This window comes from Monodelphis domestica, chromosome 2 (genome assembly GCF_027887165.1).
Source record: "Monodelphis domestica isolate mMonDom1 chromosome 2, mMonDom1.pri, whole genome shotgun sequence".
NCBI classification, from domain to species: Eukaryota; Metazoa; Chordata; class Mammalia; order Didelphimorphia; family Didelphidae; genus Monodelphis; species Monodelphis domestica.
The window spans coordinates 372,613,379-372,635,381 of NC_077228.1; the positions used below are offsets into that span (position 1 = coordinate 372,613,379).

The 22,003-nt window shown below is 34.3% G+C and overlaps 1 protein-coding gene across 3 annotated transcripts in view; it reads right to left on the reverse strand.

Moving 5' to 3' along the window:
• Positions 1 to 22,003, reverse strand: part of SEC63 (SEC63 homolog, protein translocation regulator) — an 84,253-nt gene that overhangs the window by 55,198 nt on the left and 7,052 nt on the right. For all 3 annotated transcript variants that reach the window (XR_008916637.1, XM_001368312.5, XM_056818638.1), the window contains exon 2: positions 2,241 to 2,340. Coding sequence is in view for 1 of the 3 variants with exons in the window: in XM_001368312.5 (XP_001368349.1) it covers positions 2,241 to 2,340 (100 nt within the window). In the remaining 2 variants the exon portion in view is untranslated. The remainder of the gene's footprint in view (positions 1 to 2,240; positions 2,341 to 22,003) is intronic.

Here is a 22,003-nt window from a genome sequence, read left to right on the forward strand (position 1 = left end):
CTCTTAGTTCTCGAGCTGTAATGCTGCCCCAGGATATGATTATCTTTATAACATTACTTTTTTGAAAAGTATTATTGCTACAGTAAGAGTATTAGAAATTTGTTTTAAAAGGCTTACTTAAATGCATCAATAACAGCATAAAGATGAGGACGAATTTGATTATGTCCCCCTCACTGGCTTCTCTTCCTTTTACTCATAATTATGGGATTTTCCACAGTTGTTTTCTCAATTTCACAATATTCTCAATTTCTAGTCTCAATTCTCTTTGCTTCCTAACTTGCAGCATATACTCCAGGTTAAGACTCTATGCATATATTTCTAATCAAAACTTTTCTTCTAATCTTCAGTCTGACATTTCTAACTGCTTTCTAGACAGCTCTACCTCAATTTCCCTGTCACATAACTCATCATACTCTTTTCCTCAAAATACCACTCACCAAACTTTCAGAATTTCAGCTCTCTAATTTGTATAATCAGGATTATCTTATCTACGCTAACTGCATCATGGTGTTGTTTTGATGCTCAAATGAGATACTATATGTAAAGTATTTTGCAAAATTTAAAGTACTATGTCAGGCATTATTAAGCACCTACTTTTGTAAAGAATCCTGTGCTAGGCAATGGAGATACCAAGCTTACATATGAAACAGTCCTTCCCCTCATGGAGCTTATATTTTAATGGGGGTTGGAGGACAAAAAAAGGCAATATCTATAATATTATAATATATATCATTAAATGGCAAACACATTTAGGTTGCAAAAAAAACAACTGTGAAAATCCAAGGAAGGTTTGTTACTGACGAGGATCAGGAATATTTAATATTGGAGGAATATGAGCTGAGTTTTAAAGGATGAAAAGGAAATCAACTAAGAAGGCTGAAGAAAAGGGCACAGGAAGCCTCATAAACAAAAAGCAATGATACAGAAGGGGGCTTCTCCTAATGATTCTATTTCTATTAGTAGCACCAGCCTCCCAAGCACTCAGGGTCAAAATGTCATTTATTGTGAACTCCTCTCTCTCCTTTAAACCTTCATTCTAGCCATCAAGCTTTGTCAATCCATTCTCACCACCATCATACTAGATTAAACACCTGTAACTTCTTTCAAGGGCTATGACAAAACACTTTCAATTGGTTTCCCTACATGAAGCATGTGTTCTAGTCCACCCTATGCATCACTGTCCCAATAGTTTTCCATAAAATCTTCCATCTCTCCCCTCTCTGAATTACCCTCCAGTTTCCAAAGTAATATTCAGATCTAACCTGCTCCACAAAAATCCAGTGGTTCCCCATTTTTGCCTGAAGGATCAATGCAAATTCTACTAGGTAGTCAAAGCCCTTCATAGCCTGTTCTCCAACTTACCTTTATATATATATAGTGTGTATATATATACATACTATGAAGAGGAGTGATATATACCACTCCTCTTCATAGTCCAGAAAAAATGTCATTCTTTATATACAACACTGCATTTCCCATATCTGTGCCTTTGCCTAGGTTCCCCTCAATGACTGGAATTCACTCCCTCTTCACTCTTAAAAAAATTCCTTTCTTTCAAAGTTCAATTCAAATGCAACTTTCAACAAGCTTCCCTGTTCTCAACTGTTAGCAAAATTATCCTGCAAATTTTGTAGCTCCTTATATGTTGTCTCTCCCAACAAAATTTCTTGGTAGCAAAGAGTACTTCATCTTTATATTCCCAGTAATATACATAGTACCTCACATATAGTAGGTATTTGATGAATGCTTATTGATTGATTTATTTACTATTACTGAATAAAGTTCAAATTCTTAGCAAAGTAGTAAAGGCACTTTAAAAGGTCTGATCCCAATCTATTTTTCCAAATCCACCTCCCTCTATTCTAGCCTAACTGTACTACTAGACTTTCCCCCAATATATTCTATATTTCCAGTGTCTTATCCTTTGTTCATACCATTTATTTTGTCTAGAATGTCTTCCTCCCAATTCATACTTGGATGAAATCCTACATCTTTCCTTCAAGATATTGCTCAATCCCATCTCCCAGGAAGACTTTCTTGATCCCACCCACCCAACACAGAAACAAGCTAATCTTTCTCTAAACTTTCACAACTTTATAGCCCTTGCAACTTTTTGCCTTTTTAAATATTTGCATACAAAAATGTTTAATCTTCCAAGAGCAGGAACTCAATTTTTTCTTAGCACAATGCCTTGCATTTATTAGGCACTCGACACTTTCTGAATAAGAATCAATACTTACTTTATTGTGGGAATTACATTTGGCTGGGGTTTTAATAACCGTAAACGATACCATAAACATCTTCCATATACTTTTCTGATATTTTTTAATCGTGTTTGCTCTGCCAAAAGGAAAAAAAAAAGAGATGAGACAGTTAATCTCTTATTTCATAGCAAAGGTAAAAGTAGTTAATTATGTTAATCTTTATACTATGTTGGGACTTGCAAATTTTGTGATTTAAATTACTTTTTTAAAAGATCTGGGTATAATTTAAGATTTCAACTACTTCAATCACAATAAAGGATGTTTTGTAGATTAAAGGTTTGAATAACATGAAAAATCATCTATACTTATTGTTTATAGTTGTAAGGCCAATTATTTCCAAAAGAATAATTTCCTATCTTCTTTTTAATTGTGAGATAATAAAAGGTATGAAATATATCAAAGCAAAATTAAGATTCAACAAGAGATTTGGTAAAGGCAGCTAAGTGGCAGTAATGCCTTTAGAGTTAAGAAGACCTGGAGTTCAAATTCAGTCATTAAACACTAACTAGATGTGTAACCCTAGACAAACTTCTTAATTTCTGCCTGCCTCAATTTCTTCATTTGTAAAATGGGGCTAATAATAGCACCTACCTCCCAGGATTGTTGTAAATATAAAATGAGATATTTGTAAAACATTCTATAAACCTTGTAGTATACAAATGTTAGCTATTATTGATATTATCACTAATAAATCTGATGAACTGATAAGTCTTCAAAAGTAAAAAAATGAAAAAAAAAAGGTTTATCAGGCCTTCTCCTGAACTTAAACATTCTCAAAACACATTGATCAATTTTTCCAATGTATACATGTATTTAGAGCTATTTTGAAATTTTAAAGGAAGCAAAAGTAAGGTTAAATCTAATTAAGATTCACAAAACTACATGCTTTATATTTACATATATAAATCTACATATTTCTATTACACATCTACATATTTCAATTATATAATGACATGTTTGTATGTGTGCATACACACACATGTAAACCTAAAGACATCTACCACCTGCCAAACCAAAAATAAGTCTTTAATTTAAGATAAGAACTTTAACAGATATGAGAAAATTTGGAAAAAAAAAACACAATTTTATTCTTAATATAGAATTTGACTAAAGTAGAAACATCATATATTAGTTAGCTTAAATATTGTAAAAGGCAGCATAGCTAGTGGAAAGAGAAAAGAATTTGAAATAAGGAAACCTGGATTCAATTTGTCTCAGATATTTCCTAGCTGTATGTCCCCTTTTCCCCGCTCAATATTTCTAATACCTTACAAAGTTGTTGGAAGGAAAACACTTTGCAAATAATAAGTTGTGTGTGCTTATTACAAAAAGTACATATTTTTAAAATCTACAATAGTATGCTGAAGTTAGATTCATGAGACTCCAGAGTTCAAATGCTGGCTCTGCACTATTATCCTAAAAAAATATTTACTAGGATCATGGAATTTAAGCCAAAGGAATCTTCTCACAGACTCCTTTCACATTCTACTGAATAATATTTTATATATATATATATAAATACATAATATTATAAAGGAAACCAATTAGGCTGAAATATAGTTATCAAAGTATTTTTTTAAACAATTTCACAAACTCCATGTTCTAAGAATCCAGGGTAGCCTAGTCTGACCCTCTTATTTTATAAATGAGGAAACTAGCGTCCACAAAGACTATAACTTCCTCACAGACATACAGGTAGTAAGTGGGAGAACTATGATTCAAAACCTTAGGTCTTCTGACTTTGAATCCAGGGTTCAGAGTAATTTTCAAAGACTCCAAAGGAAACAGAGCACTCCAAATTTTCAAAGACTCCAAAGGAAACAGATCACTCCAAAGCACTATGGCCTTATGTTCAAGTCATCCTAAAGTCATTGCACTAAGATTTCCTATCTCAAAATAAAACAATCTTTTCCATCAATACCTGTATGAACTGGACAATCCGCCTTAAGCTAGTAGAACAGCAATTAGCCATTATTAAAAGCGTCCACATCTCAAGTTTAAAGGCCCGTGAAGTCAAATATAACTCTTATTATATTTTTAAATACTTCAGAGTTGGGTAGCAAATGAAAGAAAAATGGGCTATAAATTAAGATAATGCTGATGCCACTGGAAGTTGACAAAGAAACAAAGGCTGAGGCTTAGAGAAGGATGGAAGTCATATGGTCCAACCTCATTTTGTTTGTACTATTAATTATGTAATTTAAATTTTCTGTACCTCAGAAATATTATCTGTACTTAGCTCAAATACATCAACATTATGAATAAATATTAAGAACCCACTGTGAATTGGACAATGTATACCCTCAGAATACAAACATAAAAGACAATCTATACTAACTTGTACTATAGTATCAAATGAGCAATATAAACAGTTAAGTATAAAGTGGTTCAGATTATTTAATATTCACTGGGATGAGCAAAGATTTCATTTGATAGTTAAAACTTCACCCAAACCATAAGACAGCTACAAAAGGAACAGTAGTTAGAAAAGTCTGGATAGAATAAGTGTACAAAAGAGTAGCAGAGTGTAAAAAAAGGTTAAAGAAGTGGGGACCACACCATATTGATTAAGCAAGCAACAAGCATTTATTACATGCCTACTATGTGTCAGGTACTTTGCTAGGCACTGGGTATTTGTATTCTCAAGGAACTTAAATTCTATCACAGAAAATGAGGGTGTATCTCTCTATACATCCACAGATAAAATATATACAGGGTAAATGAGGGCAGGGGGCACACCTGAAGCAGGAGAGATACAAAAAGTAGAAGGCAGTGTTGAACTAAACTAAGAATTTTAAGAGACAGAGATGAGAAACATATGCATTCAAAACATGGGGAATAGCCAGTACAAATGTACAGAAACTGAAGATTGCTATGTAAGTGGAAATTAAGAAGTCCAGTTTGGATGGACTGCAGAATGTATAAAAGGGAGTAATATAAAACAAGGCTGGAAAGGTAAATTGTGAAGAGTTTTAAATACCAACAGGGGAATTTATGTTTCATACTAGAGATAACAGGGAATCAATGGATTTTAAGATGGCTCTAAACTTCAGAGAAGTTTATTGAGAAATATTTGGAAGTATATGCTGGAATTTGTACAGAGGCTTCTTTGTTATGATTACCAACTAAGTAGTTAGACCTAGTATAGACCTAGTAAATTTCTGGTTAAGCCATAATCATTACTTTATTTTATCTATAAATTAGAAAGCCTAATATTTTGCTTCCACAAAGTAGAAGAAAGAAGGGTAAGGGTAAAAGGGAGGTGGGGGGGGGGGCACCTATTGTATACTTATTTAAACAAAAAAGAAGCAGACTGGTATACTGAAAAGACAATGAACTCATTGGTGGACTCAAGTTTGAATTCCAGCTCTTTCTTATATATATATCTGTATGACCCTGGGCAAGTCACTTCCAATCAATATCAATTTCCTTAACTGTAAAATAAGAATAAGAACACTCATTCAATCTATCTTATAAAATCCTTATGATGTATATATAAACTCTCCACTCACACTGTTGTCACTCTAATTCAAGCCTTCGTTGCCTTTCACAGGTACTACTTCAACAGCCTCCTATTTGGTTTCCCTATCTAAAGTCTCTCTCCAGGCCAATTTATTCTACACCAAAATGAATTTTTTAAAGCATAGGTCTAATTATGGCACATGTGCACATACCTCTCCCCTTATTCCTCCGACCTCATTCCCTCAATAAATCTCAGTGCCTCCTTACTACTTCTAGAATCAAATAAAAATTCTTATTCCTAGAATTTATTCCTCAAAATATTTCAAGCCTAGCCCCCTTTCAGCTCTCCATGTTTGTTACAAATTACTCCCCTCTGGGGGTCCATCTACCTTTCCATCTCAGTGCTTTTGTACTGGCTATCCCCATGTGCCTACACTGTTCTCTCTCTTCATCAACAACTTTTGAAATCCCATTTCCTTAAAGACTATGCTTGAGTGTGGATACCTCTCTATATAAAGTCTTTCCTAAGCCCAGCTGGTTAGTTCTCCCCCTAAAACTACATGGTTTGTATTCTTTTGGTTTTTCTATAAATTTATTTTCTGTAAGTATTTTATACTCTACATGTATTTTATAAATGTACATGATAAACCGTAAAGTCAGAAATTGGCTCATTTTTTCTTTAAATTGACATAAACTAGTACAGTCCCAGGTACATAACTATTCTTAATAAAATATAAAGTGCCATTATTCTTACAGCCCTAGGTGAACAGTAGGTAACTTTCTTTTTATTGTCCCACTCTTTTCGCTCTGTTTAAATATATAACACTTCCTATTCCTGGGAAATTCTAAAATGCCAACTAGCTTCTTGCCCTATTCTATTGAACACACTCCTTTTGCTAATAGAATCCAAATAAAATCCCTACCAATTTTCAAACCTAAATTTCATAACATATTTTAAATATAATACTGTCTTCACAAGCAACATATGGAAAATAGCAACAGTTTCTTTAATTATATATACACTGCCTCTAGTTCAATAACTGAAGCATAAAATGAGAAATATTAAGTAAAAGTTAAGACTCTACCCCAAAGAAAACGAAGACATTCCTACAGGAAAGAAAAAAACTGAGCTATTCAATTGAACAAAAAAGGAGATTTATAATTTCCAACAACAATTCTGAGAACCTTATAAAGCACCTATGACAAGTAAGGTTGTGATTAAAAGATTTGGTATACCAGCGTGGGAGATTCGGTATACCAGGGTAGGAATTCCACTTTACTCACTGGGCCATCACTACTATATGTATCAGCATTATCTAACCACCTTTCTTATCATGATTTTCTAACCAAATTACTTTAGCCATGGTTTTCTTACCAAATTACTTTCAACTAAACCATTGATGATGGAATACTATTGTGCTCAAAGGAATAATAAAGTGGAGAAGTTCCATGGAGACTGGAACAACCTCCAGGAAGTGATGCAGAGCGAGAGGAGCAGAACCAGGAGAACATTGTACACAGAGACTAATACACTGTGGTATAATCGAACGTAATGGACTTCTCCATTAGGGGCGGTGTAATGTCCCTGAACAACTTTCAGGGATCCAGGAGAAAAAAAACACCATTCATAAGCAAAGGATAAACTATGGGAGTGGAAACACCGAGAAAAAGCAACTGCCTGAATACAGAGGTTGAGGGGACATGACAGAGGATAGACTTTAAATGAACACTCTAATGCAAATACTATCAACAAAGCAATGGGTTCAAATCAAGAAAACATCTAATGCCCAGTGGACTTACGCGTCGGCTATGGGGGGTGGGGGGGAGGAAAAGAAAATGATCTATGTCTTTAACGAATAATGCTTGGAAATGATCAAATAAAATATATTTAAAAAAAAAAAGATAAAATATAAAAAAAATATCAACTAAACCATTGATACATTTATAAAAAAAAACTATCATTACCCAAAAAATTTTTGTTAAACATTTACCATGTGTGGAACATTACCTTAAGTACTTCCTTTTATCCTAAACCTTTCTAGTACTGGCTAAACTTTCACTCATACCAGGAATTAATGGAATAACTTCTTGCTCCCATATATAGTTACTTACAAATTCCCCTTCTACCACTTTTTCTTGTCAGCCTCTCCTCTCTTGAGGTTAATGCTATTCACATTTATGATATAGATATAGATATAGAGATAGATAGATAGATAGATAGATAGATAGATAGATAGATAGATAGATAGATAGATAGAATCTAGATACTGGTGTTATAAGTTAACTCTCAAGATATTGTCCTTCCTTCCTTCCTTAATTAGTCAAAGTATGGATCCAAAAGTGTCGCCATCCTGGGGGCAGCTCAGTGGATTGAGATTCAGGCCTAAAGATGGGAGGTCCTAGGTTCAAATCTGGACTCAGACACTTCCCAGCTGTGTGACCCTGGGCAAGTCACTTAACCCCTTAACCCCCATTGCCTAGTCCTTACCACTCTTCTGCCTTGGAACCAATACACAGTATTGATTCCAAGATGGAAGGTATGGGTTTAAAAAAAAAATGTTGCCACCTTAACTCCAAGCCATCTTATCTAGGGAACTTATTTCCCTCATTACCCAAAACTTTTTTTCTCAAGTCTCATCTTTTTTGTTCTAATACTGTTAATCACCTGCTCCTCATATATACTCTCTCCTCTCTAGTTTTTCAAAACATTGATAATGCCTAGTCTTTTCTGATGTCTCCTTCCCTGAATCTTCATCCAAGGGATGTCACTAATTCTGGACCGTTATTTTCTCCCTGTAATACTCCAGCCATTTTATCAGCTCCCACAGGCTCAATTCCCAGATTCATGTGTATATGTCATAATCTCTCTCCTAAACTAGTTCTACAGCATTCACCAACTGCCTTTTAAGTCAGTGCTATAAAACGGCTGTCCCTTTTGAGAGGATAGTCCTCTCAAACTCGAAATGTCCAAAACAGAATCTGTTTTTTTCCTGCAAAACCTCCCCCTATACCAGCTTTTCAAATACTCAAGGGAACAACTTCCCAGTTGCCCAGATTCAAAAATTCCATGTCATCTTTTATTCTCACTTGCATTAAGCTCACATAGCTAGCTAATCTATCATCAAGTCTTGTCATCTCTACCTTCACAATATGTGTCTTCTCTCTACACACAAAGGCCACATGAAGATGACTTATTAAAGGATCTCATTAACTTGAATTAGATTATTACAATGGGTTCCCTACCTCAGGTCTCTCCTCACTCTTATTAATCCTCCACTCATCTGCCAAAGTAATTTTCCTAAACAGCTTTAAGTCACTACCAATCCTCTCCCACCACAAACTCCAGTAACTCTCTATTTCTTCCAGGATCAAATATAAAATGCTACTTGTCATTTAAAACTCTCACAACAAGACTTCTTCCTACCTTTCTAGTCTTCTTCCACTCTATGATCCAGCCTACTTTTTGTTCCTCATACACAATACTCTTATCTCCCAAATTAGGTAAATGTCCTATCAAACATACAGTTTAGGTGAAAATATAAATCAGGAAAGATTAATACTGGATATGCACATTTGAAAGTCCTCTGATTAGAGAAGTTACTTAAGGTCCTGGGGTAATATGAGCTTGCAAAAAGAAAGAGAACAAATGAAGGCAAATTCTCAAGGCACAACTGCAAGAGATGAGAAAGGAAAATCAGAGAATTAATAAGATTGTGATAGCTCTTAAAAGTTAAAGGAAGAAGAAATATTTAGATAGCAGAGATGGTCAAATTTGTCAGTGAAGGAAATTTGGTTAAAATCAAGAAAGATTATACTGAATAAAAAAATAAGGAGGACACTGGCCATGAATGTAATTGGCTGAAGACCTTTTTAGCATTTGTAAATATACTCATATTTGTGGGTAGATGTGGAGTAAAAGGAAAGAAACTGAAGAGGTATTAGAGAATGACGTTGATTACTGTTACAACTATCTAAAAAGAAAAAAGATGAAAAGCACTTAGCATTGAGCAGGGATAGCTCTTGCTCTGCAACAAGAAAGAAGGAAGAACTCATAACAGAAGTTTTGAAGGAGGAAGCAGAAAAAGCCTTCAATACCACTGAGAAGACACAGGACAAGTCATCATCAATTAGAAAGGCAGGCAGGCAAAACTGATGAAAAAGGAAAAGGTACTGGACAGTTGCTCTGGGCAATGAAATAAAAATTCAGTAAGATTAGAACACATCATAAATTTCCTATGAATGAAAACAGCTCTACTTTGAAACTTTCTTCAAGGATACTCAAGTAGCCCAGGAGTAATAGTGAAGAAATTTGATGATGGAGTAATTGGGATAAACCAACTTTATAGACTGGAAGAAGAAAAAGGTTTAGAAGCAGCAATTAATATAATTATTTTTTATGATGCTATGGTGGAACCAATTGTTTTATTTTCTGTTCTGTATTTTCTTTTGTTCTAAGCACTTCTCTCACTTTAAGAATACTTCTCCTTCTATCTAAGTAAGTTCCTAAAAGAACTGCAAATAAGTGAACTTATTTCTACAAAATCATTGGCCCAGTACCAGGTTTGAAAGAACAGATGGGAGGAAATGGGGGCAAAAGTTTTCTTTTTGACAAAGCTATGATTGATGCTACTAGGTAGTACAGTGGATACAGTGCTAGGCCTAGAGTTAAGAGGACCTGAATTCATATATGGCCTCAGACATGTCCTAGCTATGTGACCCTGGGAAAGTCTTATTTAACCCCAAGTGTCTAGCCCTTACCACTCTTCTGCCTTAGAATCGATACTTAGGTAAGACATAAACCCAAAAACAACATTGGATTTTTTTAAAAGAAAAGAAAAAAGTCATGATTGAGGGGAAATAAACCTTCATTGTTTATAACACCCAGTAGTAAGACAAGAGCCAAATACTTAATTTGGCAGTAAATTTCATATGGTATATTTAAATTTTTGTTCATTTCTTTTTCCTCTTCAAAGACTTCAAATTTGCAGATTTGTCAGTAAAAAGATAGTTATTATTCTCCCATGGCAGAGAGCTATGGAGAATTTTTTTTTAAGATAATACAGTGTAATAGAAAAAAGTACTAGACTAAAACTATCAAAAAATATCTGCTACTAACTAGTTTTATGCACTTGAGAAAATTGATTAAGTTTTCTGGGTTTCAGTTTTTTAATCAATAGAAAGAAAAGATTGGACTAGACCATTAACTACAATACTATCTAAAAACCATCCACATAATTGACCATATTAACAAGCAAATTGACAAAAATCACATGATTATCTCATAGATGCAGAAAAAGCCTTTGATAAAATACAACACCCATTCCTATTGAAAACACTAGAAAGTATAGGAATAGAAGGGCCTTTCCTAAAAATAATAAACAGTACATATCTAAAACCATCAGCAAACATCATCTGCAATGGGGATAAACTAGAAGCCTTCCCAATAAGACCAGGAGTAAAGCAAGGATGCCCATTATCACCTCTATTATTTAACATTGTACTAGAAACACTAGCAGTAGCAATTAAAGAAGAAAAAGAAATTGAAGGTATTAAAATTGGCAATGAGGAGACCAAACTATCACTCTTTGCAGATATGATGGTTTACTTAAGGAATCCTAGAGAATCAACCAAAAAGTTACTCGAAATAATCAACAACTTTAGCAAAGTTGCAGGATATAAAATAAACCCGCATAAGTCATCAGCATTTCTATATATCTCTAACCCATTTCAGTAGCAAGAATTAGAAAGAGAAATACCATTTAAAATCACCCTAGACAATATAAAATACTTAGGAATCTATCTGCTGAGACAAACACAGGAACAATATGAACACAACTACAAAACACTTTCCACACAGTTAAAACTAGATCTAAACAATTGGAAAAACATTTATTGCTCATGGGTGGGATGAGCTAACATAATAAAAAATGACAATCCTACCCAAATTAATTTACTTATTTAGTGACATACCCATTGAACTACCAAAAAACTTCTTTACTGAATTAGAAAAAACCATAACTAAGTTCATTTGGAAGTACAATACTATCTAGTTCTAAAATCATATTTCTTTAAGTGCAAACAAGAACTCCATGTGTTTCTCTAAGAAAGAATATGTAAGCATAAGAAATCATTGCTAAAGTGATCCCAAGAACATAAGTCACTATTGTCTTGTTTTAGTTTTTTACTATAAAGAATACAAGCTTTAATCTACAATAGGGGTTCCCAACCTTCTAGTTGGTCTCCATATCCTTTGGCTTTGTATAGTTGAAAAATCTATTTCCCTAAAAAAAGAACTACATTTCCCAGGAGTCCACTGACTTCCTGTCATTACGTACTTCCTGTAGATAGGGGATATTAGGCAGAGACGTGGAGGGTCCCTCCCTCTTTGGCTTGGCGTTGTCTTGGCTCCATGGTGCTGAGTGGGATTTTCAACAGGCTGATTAGCCATGAGTATGTGGTCTTTATTTTGTATCCCTCTTATGCCTTTATTTCTAATGATCATTAATAAATCCCTTAAAATATAGTGTTTTTATTATTGAGATCCAATTTTAATTTTTACATTCGATGGCAACCACTTGGAGAAGGAATTCTCAATCTTTTTAAGATAGCCTAGATAAATTTTTTAAGCTGTGTTTCTCCTACCAAGGTTTTCACACAACCCTCACAAACTCCGAACTCTCTTTGGAGCTGCTGCCTTTTTCTTTCCCTACTTTTTGCCCCATCTCTCTCCCACCGGCTGGGCTATTTTTAGCCAGAGGACTCTTGGCAAAGAGGAGATAAGTCACTTCTCTCACCTATCTGCTTGAGCCCATGTTCCTCAGTTCCTCACTGCTGCCTCTGACACTGCTGATACTTCTTCCTCCTGATCTGCAGCCCCCGACCCCAATCACTCATCTGGCCCCAGCCCCGAGTCCCAGACTGCTGGTAGCTGCTGCTGTGTCTTTGGAACTTACAAACTTGGAGCTGCTCTCCAAACAATGGTAAAAACCAGGGTGTATTTTCCTTAGACAACAATTAGCCTCCTAACTCCCTCTCCCCGTGGCTGGGGAAACAAACTGCTCCCTAGCATTTTACCTCAGGGGTGATGGGGAAAGGAAGGAGGAAGTTACTCTTCAAACAGGAAGTAAATTGCAAGCACGGCACATTCTATGAAAGAGCAGTACTATGCCTATTTCAAACAGCTTCCAGTTTTAGGATTTTTTTTGTTTCTACCATTCATGAGTGTACTGGTCCTTTCAATTATCTTGGCTGAGATTCAGGGGAGAAATCCATCTCCCTACAATCCTTTGCCATTTGGGCCTGCCCACTCTCCAAGATTCATCCAGTTTGAGATTCCTCAATGCCATGTTCTCCCTCACTATGGGAAATTCCACAGTTCTGAAAAAAGGAATCTGAACGGATAGAGAAAGGAACTTTGAAGAGACTGGAGGTGAAAATTTTAAGCCTTTTCAGACTCCATCGTTTTATGAAATTCTCTGCATTTTACTGTATTTTGCTGATTTTCTGCTTTAAGATTTAATTTTGTTGTTTTAAGTTTATATATTAATGTATTCAATATTATTCTATTATACTAAATCAGTTTAATCTACTATGTTTTAACTATTAGATATATTCTGTTACTTTCCCCCTATAATTAATGAACAAAATATTATGAAATATTGTAAAAGCCCATAACCAGCCTTTTCTTCCATTTTGGCTTTGTTAAATTGTCAAATAGGTGATAATGGCCTTTTGAACAACCTTTAGAGAATTTAATGAGCTAAATATTTCAATTGATTTTAAGGGATCTTTAGACATGATTTAAAAAAAATTTTTTTTCAATAACTGATCATTTTGCCTGCCTCTGAGCTATTTGTAACAAGAGGTAAAGAGTCCATTTTAGTAGCTGAAGTGAAGCAGTATTATAATCCCCACCTCCCACATTTGTAAAAATGTGAATGGATGGAACACAACAGTCTCATACCAAAGGAGCTGGGAAGTTGATCCTAGGGCATGGTATCCCTGGATGGCTCCCAAGAGGGAGCATCTCTCATTTGTGACTCTTCAGCTCACACTACCCTTCCAACAGAATGATCTAGATTCTTGGTGACATTTTTAGACCCAACATCAACAGAACAGAGGTTTGGTTTTTTCTAGACTCCTCTGCCCCATTTTTATAATGATGGCAATAATAGATTTCTTTTTTTTAATATCTCAGTCAAGGTTGAAACATTGCTACTCCTGGAAAAACTTGTGACAAGTACCCATTATTTTTAAATGTCACACAGCAGACTCATGTGAATCCTAATGATAGTGGCTTTGTTTGCTATTGTCATTAAATGGGCTATTTTAACTTTGGGGATTTTGATACTTTTTGAATGTGCATTACCCGTTGTACTGCTGTTTTTTATAACAAACTTACTTTGTGAAAATTATATGCACTCACACAGAGTGGATCATGGCTAAGTTTGAAGAGGAAAATGGATGTCATTTTGGGGGAGGGGGGAGAAATCTTCGTATTCTACCTTTCCTTAGCTAACACTGTGTCAATGATTGTAAGCTAATTTTTTTTTTATTTTTAAAGCTCTTTCATTATTATTTTTGCTTGCATTTGAAATATACTATTTCAGTTTTTCTCTCTCCTTTTTGTATTTGAAACACGTCACCAGTATTGAGATTTTTCTTTAACTTTTTTGACTTTGCAGCTATATAAGTTAAAATATATATTTGCTATAATATTAATACATACCCAAAAGCTAAATTTAGACTATGGAAACCTGGCATTTATTGATAAAAAATTATGGGACTTAATGATTCTGTCTGATTTCCAGGAGAAGGGAACAAAAGAGTCATTATACACTGCCAAGAAGCACAAGATCAAAAAGGACCAAACCAATCCAGGTAGGATTAATGAACTTCTAAACCAATATGAAAGAACTTGTACCTAGTATGAGATTGGAGGTTGTAGTGCTCAACATATGTTAAGACACAGGACGCCTTGTATCCACACTCTTCGTGAAATACTAATAGACAAGTACCGAAGTTTGACTATCTTCCTGGCTTCCCCTATCCCTGAGAGTGAAGGTAAAATCAAGCCAGGGAATAACACTTCCCTATCACACAAAAATCTACTCCTTTTTTCTCTCTTATACTATGGCAACTTCCTATAGTCTTGGCTGCAAATGGGTAAGTGAAATATTACTGCATTTTGTCCTACAAACTTGTGGGACAGAAATCACTTTAATTGGACCCTGATTCAAAAACCTATTGTTGTAGGTTTATTTTCTTTACTTTAAAATTTTACACATAAGACTTTGATACTCTATATTTCATCCAGAAGTTATCTTTTCTCTTTTATTTGGATTTTTTTGATGTTTTTGGTTTCCCTTGCCAATTGATTCATATACCTCATAACTCAGCCATGCATCCCTAGTGATCCTTGTTTTTCTCAGCACCCTCTTCAAGGGGGTATGTATTATTATTCTAAAATGCAAAGTTTAAATTCTTTTTGAGAGTAATTTTAGGATAAGAAACATACTAATCCATATGAGGCACCATGAAGATGCCTCGACAAACCACACACTGCACCAGAAGATCCAGAGTGAACTTTGGGATGCAGTGATCTGAACTGTGTGGGGTTGAATGCATTTGTTTTGTATGTACACTTTTATGCCGAAGGGGATTGCCCCCTAACTGGCTTTTTGTCAATGTGCCTAGAAATCATTGGTTTTGTTCTCTTTTCCTTTATCCCCAAATTACTGTAATTTAAAGGTTGGTCATGTTTATAAGATCAATGGAGAGAACCAGTCTTCCACGGATCTGGGGGGGAAGGGGATGTATAACTGAACAATCTATTACCCTAAAAAAAGAACTACATTTCCCAGGAGCCCACTGACTTCCTGTTGTTCCGTACTTCCTGTAGATAGAGGATATTAGGCAGGGACGTGAAGGGTCCCGCCCTCTTTGGCTTGAAGACGGTGAGCTTGGTGGTGGTAAGGAGGGCTTCTGAACTGGCTGATCAGCCATGGGCCCATGGTCTTTATTTTATATCCTCTTTATTCCTTATTTCTAATGATCATTATTAAATCTACTAAAATATATTATTTTTATTATTACACATTAATTTTAATTTTTACAGCTTACAGTATACCTTCCCATACCCTCAATTCAATATGAAAGAAAAAAATGCTAATTTTACCACATATATGTAATAAGAAATAAGAGATTAATTTGTGAAAAAGAAAACTATTCAATATTTAACATTTTCAGTATCACAAAGTTATTAAATGCTTATTAGAACATAGTTAAATAAATTAGCATAATCTTTGATTTTGTTCCTTGTCAACTAATTCTTGGTATAATGTTGCAAAGAAATAGCATGATATGTTTAGTTTCTAGTTTGCTTATTGCTTTGAATCACAGTAACAGGACAGGGAACTTGATTCACAGAAGTTATTATGAACAGAATTAAAACTATGAGAATATTTAATAAGAAAAAATGTTTCTCCAAAAGTATGCCAAAATTTTTGTAACTTTAATGACTAGAAATAAATTAGCTCATATTTTACTGGATCATTTTTGCTGATTTTTTTTCTACTTCAACAAGAAAAGGATTTCATATTCCAAATATTACCAATATCCCTTGACAAACTCTTCATATCAGCTTCAGGTAACACACAGTTAAGAACCTCTAGTTATTACAATACTCCCACAATAAGAAACTGGTGCTCCTACTTAACATTTAATTCTCTATTTCCCCTCCCAAAAATTTTGCTTTAACATTATAACAATTGTCTTTGGCTTGTGGTGGCCTACCAAAATAAGAACAATAAACAGCTACAAATAAGCTATTTTTATTATTTTAGACCGAGAATTACAAAAGTATTCTATTATCCAATTAAATACAAATTTATGATAATAAATGCTGCTAGATTACCTTAAGCACACTTAAAACATGAAATGAAAATTCATGTTCTCCTTTTCTGTCACATATACACGTACACACATACTCCATTTCTCCTGTCCACTACTATTTTTCAAATCCTTTCTATTCTTATGATACTACTCACCTATCTTGCTGGCTAATCATAAAGACTCAGACACTTCCCAGCTGTGTGACCCTGGGCAAGTCACTTAACCCCCATTGACTAGCCCTTACCACTCTTCTGCCTTGATTCCAAGATAGAAGGTAAGGGTTTATTTTAAAAAAATGTTTAAAAGTTGATAGTCTCTGTGATAAATGACAAGATGGATAAAATGTATACCTAAGTATAAGAGAAAGTAGATAACATATGATACAACTAATGATCCAGGATAATTTGATAAAAGTAGAAAACATTTTCTGCTAGGAGTATTAGTGTTTCAAAAGAAATCTTAGATGAGTCTTACAAAAAGAGAAGACTGTCTTTATATACTTCCAGAGAGTACATGTCCAGCATTGAAAACAGCCTTCATTGAAATCTATGAAGGTAGGAGAAACAGGGGGAGGGGAAAAAAATCAGAGAAAAACAAGTAGTACAGTTGGCTGGAACATTAGAGTATGTGAAGGGAAGTAATCTAAAATAAGACTCCAAGTGGTTATGTCTTTAAGTATAGACCCTTTCCCATTATCTCCTTAGCTCTCATTTAAACAATAAAACCTTAAGTCAGCACAAATCTTTAATCCAGTCAGTTCAAATACTTTGTTAACAGCATGAGGATTTAAAGATACAACCTATAAAATATGTGAGCAACTACAGGTGCAAATATATATATATATATACACACAAGCAAGGTCATATATGACCTTGCTTGTAGTTTATTTCTAAGTCAGCATTCTAGTTCCATTACGTTTAAGTTCTCTTAAGTGAAAGATTAGACCTGAGATGATAATACTAACAATTAAAATATGAATAGGTAAAAACTGTTCTTTCCTTAACTAGAATTACCACTTAAATATTTCTATTAGTTTCATAAAATTAAACTTTTATGCTCACACAAGATCTTAAGCATAGTATAATAGAAAGCACATTGGACTATTATGACATCAGGATATCAAGTTCTGGCTGTATTGCATGTAGTAAATGCTACCTGACTGGCATGACCTTGGACAAGGCGCAATCTGCCTACCTCAGAGTTTCTTCTACTGTAAAATTGCTTTTTAAGGTTGGAGAAATATTTGGACTAAATCAGGAGTTCTTAACCTCGGATCTATGAGTGTGATTATAACTCTTAATTTAATATAACCGGTTTCTTTGTAAACTTATGTATCTTTTATTTAGAAACATTATTCTGAGAAGGGGTCTCGTTAGCTTTACCAGAGTTACAAAGAGATTCAAGATATTAAAAAAGCTAAAAATCCATGGACTAGATGATCTCAGGTCCATTGTCGCTATAACATTATATGACTAACTTAAAAGATCTCAATATTTTTAAATGCCCGAAAAGTATCTAAAACAGTAACAGTCCAACAAACTATAACAAGAACCCTAAAGTGGCATGTCATTTTCTTTATATTTTAAAGGGGTTTTAGAGCCACTAGACCAAATGCCTTAACTTTACAGATGAATAAACTAAAGATTAAGAACTGTGATTTACCATTGTAAAACAGCTTATAAGAGGTATATTTAGGAAACAACCTGGGTCTCCTTACTCTGTCCAGTATTCTTTCCATTATAATACACTTTTAATCTGTATTTATTTTTTTTTAAATGTGATGTTTTATGATTTTTACCTTATCAAGAATCCATGTAAACACGTTTCTGAAATATTATACCCATTCTGATGTGTTAGAAAGAACACAGATTGGATCTAGAGTTAGAAGGCCTAAGATCAAGTCCTGATTGCCATAAGCTTTATTAAGAACCTTGGCAAGTCACATCACTACTCTGAGTCAGTACCTTAACTGAAAAATGGGCATAATATTGGAGGCACATCCATAACAAGGCTCTTTTGAGAATCAAATGATATACCTCCTTCTAACCACACAGTAATTTGAGTCAACAAATACTTATTAATGACCAACTATGTGCAAGAATTTGTGATAAGAACCAGGAAAACAAAGACAAAAGCAAGATAACCCCTGCCCAAGAGTACCTTATATTACTCAACTGGGAGTAGTATGCAAATTAATTATCCAAGTGTGAATTATTATCATACTTATGAATGACATACAAACAACTATTTTGTAACATTTTTTATAACATTTTTGTAACATTTCCTGATGACACTCAGCAGATTTCTTGATCTGTTCAGAACAATGACAGTCAGTCCCCCATCCAATTAGCCAAATCCCTGTGCAAATCACACCTGACTTTCAAGCTTGAACTGTCAGTTCAACGTATAAGTGTCCTACTGTTCCAACCCAGAACTAAAAATGAAGTACACAAAAAATATTAACACAATCTTTATATAGCACTCTGTGGATCCGCATAGAAACCAAAGACAAATTTTAAATTAATTTTGCATTTAAAGCTCTGCCATTCGCAAAACAAGGATATTTATGGTAGATTTTTTTTTCTCTTTTGAGTCCAGATATGCAGTTTCATCAAGATAGCAAAAAGAGTCACATGGGGCAACTGAGAAATGTGATTGGCCCATCATCACACAACCAGAATGTGACAGAGATAGGATTTGAACTTTCCTAGTTCCAAGGCCAGCTCTCTATCCACTATACCCTGCTGCTTCTCAGCATCAGAATAGTTTTATTATAAATATATATAAATTAGTTTAAGTTAAAAATAGCTACTATAATTGATTCTTACTCTGCTCCTTTCAGTCAGTTTTTACACCTCTCCAAACAACGGATCCTGGTTAAGAAATCCATTTGTAAAGGATACTATGTCAAAGTCATTAAATAATAAATTTTTTACACTAAGAATTATTCAGTTTTAAATAAGAAAAATCTCAGATGTAAAATGCCTTGTCCAAGAGTAAAAGAAAATTTGGTAGCATATTTTCTATTTCCAATGTAGTATTCAAGCTTAAAACAATCACAGCTTTTCCTTCAAAAGCTAAAATGGCTAAAAGAACTACAAAAATATATAATCTTACCTCTACATCCCAAAACAGATCAAGATACAGTGAGGGAAAAAAGTCAGAAGATATGGGTTCAAATGCTAACATTCACTTCTAGTGCCCTTAAAGCAAGTCACATACCTTCTCTGTCCCTTAGTTCTCTTATGTGTAAGAAGCAATAGTTCAACTTTTGTTTTTGTTATTGTTCAGTTGTTTCAGTCATGTCTAATTCTTCATGACCCCATTAGGGGTTTTCTTGTCAAAGATATTAGAATGGTTTGGGTTATGTCCTTCTCCAGTTCATTTTATAGATAAGTAAACTGAGGCAAACAGGGTTAAATGACTTGTCCCGGGTCACATTGCTAGTCAGTATCTGAGGTTAGATTTTTGAACTCAGGAAGATATAAGGTCTTCCTAACCCCAGGTCTGGCACTGTACCTACTGTCCCAGGTTAGCTCTCCTTATAATTGAAGGAGATAACCTATAAGCTACCTTCTATCCTGAAATTATATTTCTTCAATATAAATTAGTTGTTTTTTTTTTAAATCCTTACCTTCCATCTTAAAATCAATACTGTGTATTGGTTCTAAGGCAGAAGGGCATTAAGGGCTAAGCAATGGGGGTCAAGTGACTTTCCCAAGGTCACACAGCTAGTGTCTAAATCCAGATCTGAACCCAGGACCTCCCATCTCTAGGCCTGGCTCTCAAGCCACTGAGTAACCCAGCTGTCCCCTGTAAATTACAGTTATATGGAATAGATTTTCCAGTATGGCTACCTACACTGATCATAAAACCACAGGATTAAATATGTGCAGATGTACATGCACACAAAGCCTAAGCATATTTCATGGAGTCACCTCATAGCCTTTATTATTAAAAAGAAAACTAATATAATGACATTTAAGTCAAGTAATTTAATGATGATAGGAAAACTAAAAATAATTGCTCCTAATAAAAGGTCAAAAGAAACAAAGATTATAGGCAAGCTATATCACAGATAAACTGGCCTTCTAGGTCTATAGAGAATGCCTGTAAAGTATAGGATATGGTTCAGAAGAACTGCAAATACCCATCCTGTAAGATCCAGAAATGTTTATGAGCCATCTGTTATACATTCAGGGTGAGATTAGGCAAACAAAAAGAAATTACTAGAACTATTTTAGGAAGGAAAAGGGGGAATACAGGGAGGAAATTCTAAGACAATACTGAAGAAGAAAGCTGGATATCTCATCAAATCATGCTCTTCCAGAACCATTACCAAACTATCAGTAAAGCATGGTTCCTCTCTGCCCAATCATTTCTCTTCTCTCTTTTGTGAAATATCAATCTTTGATCAAATAAAAAGAGGCCTTCTTCAAAAGGCCCAAACAAGAGGGGAGCAGAACAAAGAGGCTAGAGATCATAGGAAAAAAATAAAGGCACATCAGCTGAAAAGATAAGGAAAATAAAAAATTTTAATTCTGGGGAGTGGGCAAAAATCTAAGCAGAAAAGGTTTGGATTATATTTTTCTGGTTATAGTTAATATAATCTACATTACTACATATAAAAATAAATAAATCCACCTCCTAATATGATCAAGAAACCTATTTTATCACAAAATCTAAAATACAAGAAAACATCCAAGTTACTCTTTCAGACTGTCAAAGATGGATAGAGGAGAGATAAAACATTTTAGGAAAAGGGAACCTGGAGTTTTTAAACCCCAAAATCCTTACCAGGAAGGTACTGTTGTACTGGGAGAATGGAAAACTAGTTTCAAAGTTAGAAAATTCAATTTTTATTCCTGTACCCAAAGCAATATAGGAAAGAAATATTTAACGAAGTGAACTGGGTCATTTTGCTGCTGGCAGTTAGTGAAATGGTGCAATATTATTCCTGAAATGTGGTATACAGAAGTCTTATTCTCAAAATGAAACAAATGCAAAATGTCAAAGTTTTTTTTTTTAATATGAGTAAGTTGGAAGCCATAAATACCTACAGTAAAGTAAGACTGATCTTTGCACTGTAGGATGTCCTGAGCTCAAGAAAATATCTTGTTTTTTCACCAAATCTTCCTAGTCTTACTATACAAATTAGCATGTTACTTAATGCAAGAATGCAATGTAAAGTACTGTTTGGAATGGCACTTAATTTTGAAAGAACTGATGATGGCCTCACTTAACACAAATATTTTTGTTGGTAGTGCTCAGTACATCTCTGAAATCTTTCATATAGAGTTAGAATGGTATAGTGGAAAGAAAACTAATTAATTTACTTTAAATCATAAGACCTGAGTTTAATCAATTTGCCACTTTTCATCTTA